This window comes from Ranitomeya imitator, chromosome 2, assembly GCF_032444005.1.
Source record: "Ranitomeya imitator isolate aRanImi1 chromosome 2, aRanImi1.pri, whole genome shotgun sequence".
NCBI lineage: Eukaryota > Metazoa > Chordata > Amphibia > Anura > Dendrobatidae > Ranitomeya > Ranitomeya imitator.
Window position 1 is genome coordinate 281,921,745 of NC_091283.1, and position 12,173 is coordinate 281,933,917.

A 12,173-nucleotide genomic window follows, 5' to 3' on the forward strand; every position below is an offset into this window, starting at 1 on the left:
TATCATGTACACTGGGCTTATTCTGGCCACCATGCTAGCTTTAATTGCGCGGCGCCTTCCTGACACTCCAGCCATTTGATTCCAGACACAGAGGTATGTCATTATTCTGATTGATCTTGATATTTAACCTGGTAACATTCACCTCCAGGCCACTTTCCCTGACGAAGCTGCTGCGGCAGCGATATGCGTGGGGCCTGTTCTCTCCACACTCCCCCACACTTCTGGGCCATTATGCCTGGTTTTCTTCCCTCTTGATAGGGAACTGATTTTTCTCTTCGGAGTCCTGTCCTATATATACCTGTTGCACTCTTATGGTCTATCCCGCTTATCCAATGATCCCAGGAACAGAATGTCTTGAACCCTGGTCTATATACAGTGGGGCAAAAAAGTATTTAGTCAGTCAGCAATAGTGCAAGTTCCACCACTTAAAAAGATGAGAGGCGTCTGTAATTTACATCATAGGTAGACCTCAACTACGGGAGACAAACTGAGAAAAAAAAATCCAGAAAATCACAGTCTGTTTTTTTAACATTTTATTTGCATATTATGGTGGAAAATAAGTATTTGGTCAGAAACAAAATTTCATCTCAATACTTTGTAATATATCCTTTGTTGGCAATGACAGAGGTCAAACGTTTTCTGTAAGTCTTCACAAGGTTGCCACACACTGTTGTTGGTATGTTGGCCCATTCCTCCATGCAGATCTCCTCTAGAGCAGTGATGTTTTTGGCTTTTCGCTTGGCAACACGGACTTTCAACTCCCTCCAAAGGTTTTCTATAGGGTTGAGATCTGGAGACTGGCTAGGCCACTCCAGGACCTTGAAATGCTTCTTACGAAGCCACTCCTTCGTTGCCCTGGCGGTGTGCTTTGGATCATTGTCATGTTGAAAGACCCATCCACGTTTCATCTTCAATGCCCTTGCTGATGGAAGGAGGTTTGCACTCAAAATCTCACGATACATGGCCCCATTCATTCTTTCATGTACCCGGATCAGTCGTCCTGGCCCCTTTGCAGAGAAACAGCCCCAAAGCATGATGTTTCCACCACCATGCTTTACAGTAGGTATGGTGTTTGATGGATGCAACTCAGTATTCTTTTTCCTCCAAACACGACAAGTTGTGTTTCTACCAAACAGTTCCAGTTTGGTTTCATCAGACCATAGGACATTCTCCCAAAACTCCTCTGGATCATCCAAATGCTCTCTAGCAAACTTCAGACGGGCCCGGACATGTACTGGCTTAAGCAGTAGGACACGTCTGGCACTGCAGGATCTGAGTCCATGGTGGCATAGTGTGTTACTTATGGTAGGCCTTGTTACATTGGTCCCAGCTCTCTGCAGTTCATTCACTAGGTCCCCCCGCGTGGTTCTGGGATTTTTGCTCACCGTTCTTGTGATCATTTTGACCCCACGGGGTAGGATTTTGCGTGGAGCCCCAGATCGAGGGAGATTATCAGTGGTCTTGTATGTCCTCCATTTTCTAATTATTGCTCTCACTGTTGATTTCTTCACTCCAAGCTGGTTGGCTATTGCAGATTCAGTCTTCCTAGCCTGGTGCAGGGCTACAATTTTGTTTCTGGTGTCCTTTGACAGCTCTTTGGTCTTCACCATAGTGTAGTTTGGAGTCAGACTGTTTGAGGGTGTGCACAGGTGTCTTTTTATACTGATAACAAGTTTAAACAGGTGCCATTACTACAGGTAATGAGTGGAGGAAAGAGGAGACTCTTAAAGAAGAAGTTACAGGTCTGTGAGAGCCAGAAATCTTGATTGTTTGTTTCTGACCAAATACTTATTTTCCACCATAATATGCAAATAAAATGATAAAAAAACAGACAATGTGATTTTCTGGATTTTTTTTTCTCAGTTTGTCTCCCATAGTTGAGGTCTACCTATGATGTAAATTACAGACGCCTCTCATCTTTTTAAATGGTGGAACTTGCACTATTGCTGACTGACTAAATACTTTTTTGCCACACTGTATATATATATATATATATATATATTGTGCTCTCCTTGGGGGCTGCTTGTATTGTTCTAAGGATATATATATCCTGATTTTGAGCTGCCAGGAACATTCATGCAGTGGGCATATATAGCCTATGAGATTCAGCCTACACGTGGATTACTTGTAGGGTTGGTGCCTTTGTGCATACAGGGTTTCAGGTATATATAACATTATTTGTCATGATTATCTTACGACTATAGGGGGCTCTAATTTTGGGGTGTGATTGTCTTTGTACTGATTTTGGTACTATTTTTAAATGTTTTTATGTATATTTGTGAGGTGTTAATAAAGGTGTTTTGATACTTTTATATAAATTATGGTTGTGCATACCCTATTAGTCTACCTTTTTCTTGTTACACACTTTTATAAGGGAAACAGGAGAAACTGCACCATACAATTTGTTGTGTATTCTCCCGAGTATGCCGATACCCCAAATGTGGGAGAGAATACTACTTTTGAGGCAGAGTGCACAGCTCAGAAGGTAAGAGGTGCCATATAGGAGTTCAGATTTTGCAGGAATGGTTTGAGGGTGATGTCACATTGGCAGAGCCGTTGAGGTGCCAGAACAGAACCCCCCCATCATATTACAAACTACACTAGAAAGGAAGGTGCTGGTCTGAGCACTACCTTGTCCTTATGAAAACGCAGAAAGGGAGCATGACAGGATAGGGCTGCCAGCTCTGATACCCGCCTTATGGAAGTTATGGCCACTAAAAATACTACTTTCCAAGAAAGGAAAGTCCAGGAAATATCTTGAAGAGGCTCAAAAGGACCTTCCTCCAATGCCCTTAAGACCAAATTAAGGTCCCAAGCTTCCAAAGGAGCCTTATAAGGAGGGACCTTATGAGCGATTCCCTGAAAAAAAGTCCTGACCTGACGGTTAGTAGGACCGATAAGGCCGAAATCTGCCTTTTAAGAGTACTTGGAGCAAGCCCTGAATCCAGGCCTGCTTGGAGAAAGGCTAGAATATTTGGGATGGAAAAACGCAAAGGAGGCAGCCTGCGCTCTCTACACCAAGAAAAACTTTCCAAGTGTGGTAATAAATTCTGGCCGAAACGGTTTTACGTGCACTGATCATGGTATCTGCTACCTCTTGGGAGAACCCTGCCTGAGTTAAAACCCAAGATTCAACGGCCAGGCCATCAAACATAGGACCCCTGAGTAGATCGGCCCTTGAGATAGAAAATCCAGCCGATGGGCAAGCCGCCATGGAACCCCGATGAGAAGCTGTACTAGGTCCGCATACCAGGTCCGTCGCGCCCAATCCGGGGCGATCAGAATAGCAGGTACTCTTTCCGACTTGATCTTCTTGATTACCCTCGGAAGCAGTGCCAGAGGAGGGAACAGATAAGAGAGATGGGACTGGTTCCAAGACAGTACTAGTGCATCCACAGCCATTGCCTGTGGATCTCGGTACCGGGAGACAAATCTGGGTACCTTGGCATTCCCCCTGGACGCCATTAGATCCCCGTCCGGAGTCCCCCATAGATGGCATATCTGCTGAAATACCTCGTGATGCCTCCCAGTTCTCTTCGCCTGGAATGTGGACTGCTGAAATCAGAGTGATTTCTCTTGGCCCAGAACAGTATTGGTTTTACCTCCTGCATGGCTGCCTTGCTGCGGGTGCCCCCTTGATGATTTATGTAGGCCACGGCTGTGGCGTTGTTCGATTGAATTCGGATAGGGCGACCCGCCAGAAGATGGTGAAAATACTGCAAAGCTAGCCGAACAGCCCAAATCTCTAAGAGATTGATGGGGAGATCCGATTCCCGAGGAGACCAGCACCCCTGAGCTGTGTGGTGAAAAAACACTGCTCCCCAACCCAGGCGACTGGCATCTGTTGTAACCACTAGCCAATTGGTTGGGGGGAAAGGGCTTCCCCCCGAGTAGGGATGAGCTGTTTAACCAGCATGAGAGAGCCTGCCTGAACTGTGGAGACAACCGAAATCTGCGGTTGAGGGAGAATGGATTCCTGTTCCATACTACTAGGATTGCCTGATGGAAAGGTCAAAGATGAAGCTGTGAGAATGGTACTGCTTCTATAGTTGCAACCATCTTTCCTAACACCCTCATGCAGGACAGGATCGTATGAGGGTACGGTTGAAGATTCACTTCCCGCCGAAGGGCTAGGACCTTGTCCTGGGGAAGGATTGGTAGGGCTTGAGAGGTGTCGAAAATCATGCCTAGAAATGAGATCCTCCGAGATGGTTGTAGGGATGACTTCCTTACGGTACCGTCACACTCAGCAACTTTGCAAAGAGAACGACAACAATCCATGACGTTGCAGCGTCCTGGATAGCGATCTCGTTGTGTTTGACACGCAGGAGCAATCTGGATCCCGCTGTGCCATCACTGGTCGGAGCGAGAAGTCCAGAACTTTATTTCGTGGCCAGGTCGGCGTGTATCGTCATGTTTGACATCAAAAGCAACGACGCCAGCAACGAGCATAGGGGGCGTCGCAGCGTCTCCTTCTAGCCAGGTAGGCGTGTTACATTACAAAAGGCATGTAGAGGAGCTGCGGAGACACCATCAGCCAGTTTCCTACTCCACACTGATGAGGGGCAAAAACCCTGAAACAGCTGTCTGTGGATGGATACCATGCTTGGCATAGGTGGTTTTCCTTTATTGGATGTTTTCCTTTATTGGATGCTGCCCTTCCCTTGGTTGTTCCTTCCCGGGGAAAGGCCTGGCTATTCACTGCCTGCGTTGAGAAACACGTGATGGTGTCTCCGCAGCTCCTCTACATGCATTTGCATATTTGGGGGCAATGTTCTGGATCACTGCGTTGAGAAACACGTGATGGTGTCTCCGCGGTGTTGGATGTTTTGGTCTCCACGAGGTCAATCGTCCGTGCCTTTATACATTACAAAAGGCGACACCCTCAGCCACGACGGCCTGTGAGGGAACTTGCAGCAGGAACAATGGTTGTTAGCTGGGCGGAAATGATTGGCTGTGACGCAGTCTCCCTGTGAACGCTGATAGACCACAGCGGGATCATCTGTAGCTGCATTCCGGAATATAAACCGAGACTCTACTCAGTTTTTCCTTTGCAATCACTTGTGCGTCCTCCGCCACCTACGAGCCTCACGGGAGCGTCTTGTCCGGAACTCTGCATACTCCCGACGTCTTCGTCCTCTATCTCTTTCAGCTTATCAACGGTTAGTAATATCTTTGTGCTGTTTGTTTCATCTGCCATGCAGCAATGCTAATTTATGTGTATTGTAGAGTGATGTATACTACATGTTTGAGCTTGCAAGTTTGTAAACAAATACGCTTTTGCGCTGGCTAGCAGCCATTTTGAGCTTTCGCTTTATGGAAAGGTAAACAAATACGCTTTTGCGCTGGCTGGCAATCATTTTGAGCGTTCGCTTTATGGAAAGGTAAACAAATAAGCTTTTGCGCTGGCTGGCAGCCATTTTGAGCGTTCGCTTTCTTGCTTGCTGTAACTTTACTATTTCTTTCTTTCAGATGTCTGCCAATGACCAGGAGTTTGTTAGGGAACTCATCGACATGTACCACTCCCTGCCCTGCTTGTGGAAGATCAAGTCTACGGATTACAGCAACCGCTACAAGAAGAAAGCTGCGTACGAGAAACTGGTGGCCCTCTACAAGCAGCATCATCCCACTGAGACGGTGGATGAAAACATTGTGCGGAAGAAGATTCAGGCTCTCCGCACAGTCTACAAAAAAGAACTGAACAAGGTGGAAAAGTCCGTGAAGTCTGGGGCCGGAACCGACGACGTGTATGTGCCCAAGTTGTGGTACCATGACCTGCTGGCGTTCACTCGGGACCAGGAAATGCCTCACCCGTCCAAGACCGTGACAAGCCGTTGTGCGCCATCTGCTGAAGAGATCCTGCCCGAGTCTCCTGACGAGCATGCAAGTACCCCCTAGCTTCCCTGCTTGTAGCATGCCCTGTGTCTTGTATGTTTAGGATACTGCACAGTTTCCAATAATAATAATTCCCGTTTTTCATGTTTAATCCAGCAGATAATAACAGTTGCCACTTCCTGTTCAGATAAGTATAGTTCAAACAGTCCTTCCCTACCTTTAAATGCTGTCTTATTTCAAAAGTCGAAAATAAATTTAAATTTTGTGTCTTCCGCACATTTGTACAGTATAGCCAGCAAAAGTAGTTCAGCCCAGCTCTGTAACCCCTGTGGTTTGCTACCTAGATAACTGTTCCTCATAGCTCCCGACAGACGGGCATAGAGGTGTTGGGGAGGTGGGGGCTCTCTAGGGCTGATGTGTTTGTATGTTGACTTTTTTTTTTTTTTTTTTCCCCTGTACTCGCAGGTGCCTCCTGAACATCTCCAAACACTGAATGGCAACGATGACGAGACCCCCTCAGTCCTCCATAAGCCCAGGGCCGCCATCAGGGCATTACAGCCGTGACTGGCGTAAGGGGCCCGGTGAGCAGAGGGGGCCCGCATCGGGCCCCCTCTTACCTGCTCACCGGGCCCCTACCGGCAGCCGCAGGCTGAACCGGGCCCTTAGCGGCGGCCGGCGCTGCAGCTGTACGCTATTGACATGCGGGCCCGCGCCCGCACGTCAATAGTTAACAGCCGCCAGCCGCAGCGTGCAGGTCACCGGCGTCTGACGTCATTGTCAGTCGCCGGCGAGTGCACAGTGCAGCTGCGTGGAGAGATCAGGAGCGCGGCAGGTAAGTAGAACTTTTTTTTTTTCTATTAAGAGCGGAGAGCGGCGATCGGGGGGGGGGGGGGGGTTTGGGCAGAAGGCTGGACACAGAGGGGGCAGAAGGCCGCTGGACACAGAGGGGGCAGAAGGCCGCTGGACACAGGGGGGCAGAAGGCCGCTGGACACAGGGGGGCAGAAGGCCGCTGGACACAGGGGGGCAGAAGGCCGCTGGACACAGGGGGGCAGAAGGCCGCTGGACACAGAGGGGGCAGAAGGCCGCTGGACACAGGGGGGCAGAAGGCCGCTGGACACAGAGGGGCAGAAGGCAGCTGGACACAGAGGGGGCAGAAGGCAGCTGGACACAGAGGGGCAGAAGGCAGCTGGACACAGAGGGGGCAGAAGGCAGCTGGACACAGGGGGGCAGAAGGCAGCTGGACACAGAGGGGCAGAAGGCCGCTGGACAGAGGGGGCAGAAGGCAGCTGGACACAGGGGGGCAGAAGGCAGCTGGACACGGGGGCAGAAGGCAGCTGGACACAGGGGAGCAGAAGGCAGCTGGACACAGAGGGGGCAGAAGGCAGCTGGACACAGAGGGGGCAGAAGGCAGCTGGACACAGAGGGGGCAGAAGGCAGCTGGACAGAGGGGCAGAAGGCAGCTGGACACAGAGGGGGCAGAAGGCAGCTGGACACAGAGGGGCAGAAGGCAGCTGGACACAGAGGGGGCAGAAGGCAGCTGGACACAGGGGGGCAGAAGGCAGCTGGACACAGAGGGGGCAGAAGGCAGCTGGACACAGGGGGGCAGAAGGCAGCTGGACACAGGGGGGCAGAAGGCAGCTGGACACAGAGGGGGCAGAAGGCAGCTGGACACGGGGGGCAGAAGGCTGGACACAGGGGGGCAGAAGGCTGGACACAGAGGGGGCAGTAAGTCTGGACACAGGGGGCAGTAAAGCTGGACACGGGGCAGTAAATCTGGACACAGAGGGGGCAGTAAATCTGGACACAGAGGGGGCAGTAAATCTGGACACAGAGGGGGCAGTAAATCTGGACACAGAGGGGGCAGTAAATCTGGACACAGGGGGCAGTAAATCTGGACACAGAGGGGGCAGTAAATCTGGACACAGAGGGGGCAGTAAATCTGGACACAGAGGGGGCAGTAAATCTGGACACAGAGGGGGCAGTAAATCTGGACACAGAGGGGGCAGTAAATCTGGACACAGAGGGGGCAGTAAAGCTGGACACGGGGGGGGGGCAGAAAGCTGGACAGGGGGGGGCGGGGCAGAAAGCTGGACACGGGGGGGCAGAAAGCTGGACACATGGGGGGCAGAAAGCTGGACACATGGGGGGCAGAAAGCTGGACATGGGGCAGAGTGCTGGACAGAGATGGGGCAGAGTGCTGGACAGAGATGGGGCAGAGTGCTGGGCAGAGTGCTGGACAGAGATGGGGCAGAGTGCTGGACAGAGATGGGGCAGAGTGCTGGACAGAGATGGGGCAGAGTGCTGGGCAGAGTGCTGGACAGAGATGGGGCAGAGTGCTGGACAGAGATGGGGCAGAATGCTGGACAGAGATGGGGCAGAGTGCTGGACAGAGATGGGGCAGAGTGCTGGACAGAGATGGTGCAGGATTGGAAACAGATGGGGCAGGATGGATACGATGGAGACAGATGGGGCAGGATGGGGAGATCATATGGGGTAGAATGGATACTCATGAGGGCAGGATGAGAGAACATATGGCTGGAGCCTGAAATGAGACACACGGTGGCCAGGATGGCGAATATTACCATAGGGGCTAATTAAGGGATATTATTATTGCAGTGATGTATTTATTTTATTTTTTGAGTATACTGTTTTAAATGGGGGGCGGTCCTGTTACTGTGTAGAGTGATACTATGTTGCCTTCTTCATGTGGTGTAATGTAGAAGTTGGGAAAATTAAGTAATGTGTTCTACAAGCGGAACTCGAGATAACTGTTTTATTTCCTGCAGAGACGAGTCCTGGCTGGATAAAGTGATGGCGGTCTGTGCTGGATGAAAGATGAAGGACTTCACCTAGAGACGTCACTGGTGAGTCAGTGTTACCTATACACTTACACTATACACTGTATACTATATACAGAGGTCCTGTGTACAATGTCACCAGTGATCACTGTATTATCTATACATTATATACAGAGCTCCTGTGTGTGTTGTCACCAGTGATCACTGTATTACCTGTACACAGACACTGCTTACTAATTACAGATCTCCTGTGCATAATGGCACTGATGGTGATAGTATTGTGGGTTTTTTTTGTATTACTGATCAGTATTGTAGTATTCAGTCATTGTTGGTAATATGTGGTCTGGTCATGATGTGGAGGTAATATGCGGTCTGGTCATGGTGTAGCGGTATTTGTTCCTTGTATTTTATATTATTCGATCACTGTGGTGGTAATATGTCATCTGGTCATAGTGCTGTGGTATTTGTTCCTTGTATGTAGTATTATAGGTCATTTTAAAAATTGAAAAATAAATAAAAATATACCTAAATTGTATTGCATATTTTAACAAATATTTAGTAGGTTACAGTAGAGTAGGGCCCGGCCAAAAGTGTCTACCTTGTTGTGGTGGCGGCTTAAAAAATCTTTTGGCCAAAACAAAAGCTGCCTGCTATATGTGTGATCTGGTGATGGGAACTGTTAATGTGTGATAGGTGAGAAGTGGAGATTTTCCAAGAGAGAGTGGTGGGACTGTGGACAGTTCGTGGGGTGGAGCCTGGAGGCGGGGCTGGGGTGGAGCCTGGGCGGAGTTTCAAGGGGGCCCCGAAAATTTTGCCAGTATGGGGCCCCGAAATTTCTAGTGGCAGCCCTGCATAAGCCTGTGTGTCGAGGAGCAGACACGTCCACAGCGCCCATCTCGCAAAAGAAAGGCGACTGCGGGCACACATGTGGATCTCCTGGCACTGGCCAGCAACATAATGACCCAGCATGCCACAACCCAGCTCACTGGATTCCCATCCTTCGTTGTGGAACGCTTAAATAGATTGGACATTACCCAGCGAACGTATGCGGAGAGAGTCATGTTCAAGGTTTTGAACACGGCAGCCGCAGCCAAACGGACTGAGACAGCAACGTTGACCAGCAGCGACCGTCAGCCCAGTGACCAGTTTTCTTGGGGACACCAGAAAGAGCCCATGCACAGCACTCCTGTCTGCAGACCGGCCCCACATCATTTCCAGACACCACCTCCACCCCCTTCTTTTGGTGAATTTTCGCAAGGACCTTCTACGGCCACACACCAGTACAGCGAGATGGACACCTACTATCAACATCTGTAGTGTTCTTGGACTGAAAACGATAGAGACTTCTTTTTCCTAAGCACTTCATGCGTTCACACTGCCATTTTTTTTTGGCCTGCATTTACCGGTAGTTTTGTGGGCCACAATTTTCTATGAATTTTGGTCCGTATACACACGGCCGGCAACTCGCCGTGCATACGGCAGGAGCCGACATCGGCAGAAGGGACGCATATTTGTTCCTTCTGCTGATGTCAGCTCCTCCCGTATGTACGGCCGTGGTTAACCACAGCGAGTTGCCAGCCGTGTGTATACGGACCAAAATTCATAGAAAATGGTGGTCCGCATACCCATGGCCGGCAACTCGTAGGAAAACACGGCCGTAAATACGGGAGGAGCTTTCATCAGCAGAGGGACGCATATGCGTTCCTTCTGCTGATGTCGGCTCCTCCCGTATTTACGGCCGTGGTTAATCACAGCGAGTTGCCAGCCTAGTGTGTATACATACAGAAATTCATAGAAAATCTGTAAATAAACGATTTGTTGCATGTATCGTTACTGTTTGTGTTGAGCGACCAGTTAACTGCTCGATCTTAACATTTGGTTCGCATGGCCTCGAATTTCTCGTTACTGTCACCTGTTACTGGTTTAATATGTCAATAAACTTTATTAGTTTGACATGGTCTCTTTTCTTTAGATTTATTGTTTACATTTTCACATAATGTATAAGTGAATGTAATATAAAATATATATATATATATATATATATATATATATATATATATATATATATATATATATATATATATATATATATATATATATATATATCAGGAAAGCGCTAGGGCAGAGGATGCTGCGGACTCCCAGGCATTGAGACAGAAAAAGGAATTGCATGGGTGATCAACAAAATGGTACACGAGAGCACATCAACCAAAAAAAATTTATCCCATAATACATGGAACAAGGAAATGGCAACAGTTGCGCTACTGCTGGAGATGCTGCCATGGGACAGCCCCTGGCCCATTGAAAAAGTCACAGTACTTCTCCCTGCAAATCGTCGCATCATCAGAGTTCCTTCCGGAACCAAGACTTTCCAAGCCTGAAACCCTGTGCTCGTCGAGACGCCATTCGCCCTGGGTTACATCTCCGTTTGCAGGGTCAACAGAGTCTACATATTGTGGAGGGCTGTATGCACTGGCATCACGGCGGCGTAGAAAGTTGTGCAGGACGCAACAGGCAAGCACCACAGAGTCAATAGACGAGAGTTTCATGTTGAGTGGAGTGTGGAAAACCCGAAATCGGTTTGCCATAATACCAAAAGCATTCTCCACAACGCGTCGAGCTCTGGAAAGTCTGTAATTAAAAATGCGTCGCTCCGGTGTCAGAGTTTTCTGGGAGAAGGGCTTCAGAAGGTTGGGATGCAGTGGGAATGCCTCGTCTCCGACAAACACAAAGTTCATGTTTTCAGTAGTGTCGCCGTTGGGCGGCAAGGCCAGTTTGTGTTCTTTCAAGCGGTCCCCAAAATCGGTGTGCTCCAAAACTCCGCCATCAGATACTCTCCCGTTGATCCCTACATCCACACTTATAAATTCATAGTTTGCATTAACGAGGGCCATCAGAATAATGCTGAAATAACCCTTGTAATTGTAGAAAAATGAGCCGGAGTGTGGTGGTTGGGTGATGCGGACATGTTTCCCATCCAAGGCCCCACCGCAATTAGGGAACTGCCATTGCTGCTGAAATCCATGGGAAATCTGTTTCCAATCATCCTGGGTCTCCGGGAAAGGCATGTAAGTGCGGTGTAAAGCTGAGACGATTGCATTACATGTCTCTGGGATGATGACGCTGAGCAGGGATCGGGAAATAGCTGCGCAGTAATGCAATTCTTGCATAGACCTGCCAGTCGCCAGGAACTGCAGCGTGACAGCCAGTCTCTCATCCACAGGGACAGCATCTCGCATCCTGGTATTTTGCCGCCTGATAAAAGGTTCCACAGCAGCAAGTAGCACATAAAAGGAATCCTCCGACATTCGCAGGTAGTTCCTGAAATCATGCGGGTTGTTCTCCTGCAGTTCCTTTATTAGGCCCATATGGGACAATTGATTCCTCTTCTGCAGCCACTGTCTGGTCCACATGCGGCGCTGTCGCTTAGTACGAGTGTTCCGCGCATGAGCCTCCTGCAGGTGGTGAGCTTCAACCAACAACGCAGCCGCTACAATCACAGGTACATTTGTAATAGACATGGCAACCTGAAAAAGCCA

At 49.1% G+C, this 12,173-nt stretch overlaps 1 protein-coding gene across 1 annotated transcript in view; it reads right to left on the minus strand.

Moving 5' to 3' along the window:
* Positions 1 to 10,738: 10,738 nt before the first annotated feature.
* Positions 10,739 to 12,173, minus strand: part of LOC138663148 (zinc finger protein 271-like) — a 78,140-nt gene continuing 76,705 nt past the window's right edge. The window contains exon 8 of the mRNA XM_069749292.1: positions 10,739 to 12,161. Within this exon, the coding sequence (XP_069605393.1) occupies positions 10,896 to 12,161 (1,266 nt within the window). The 3' untranslated portion in view covers positions 10,739 to 10,895. The remainder of the gene's footprint in view (positions 12,162 to 12,173) is intronic.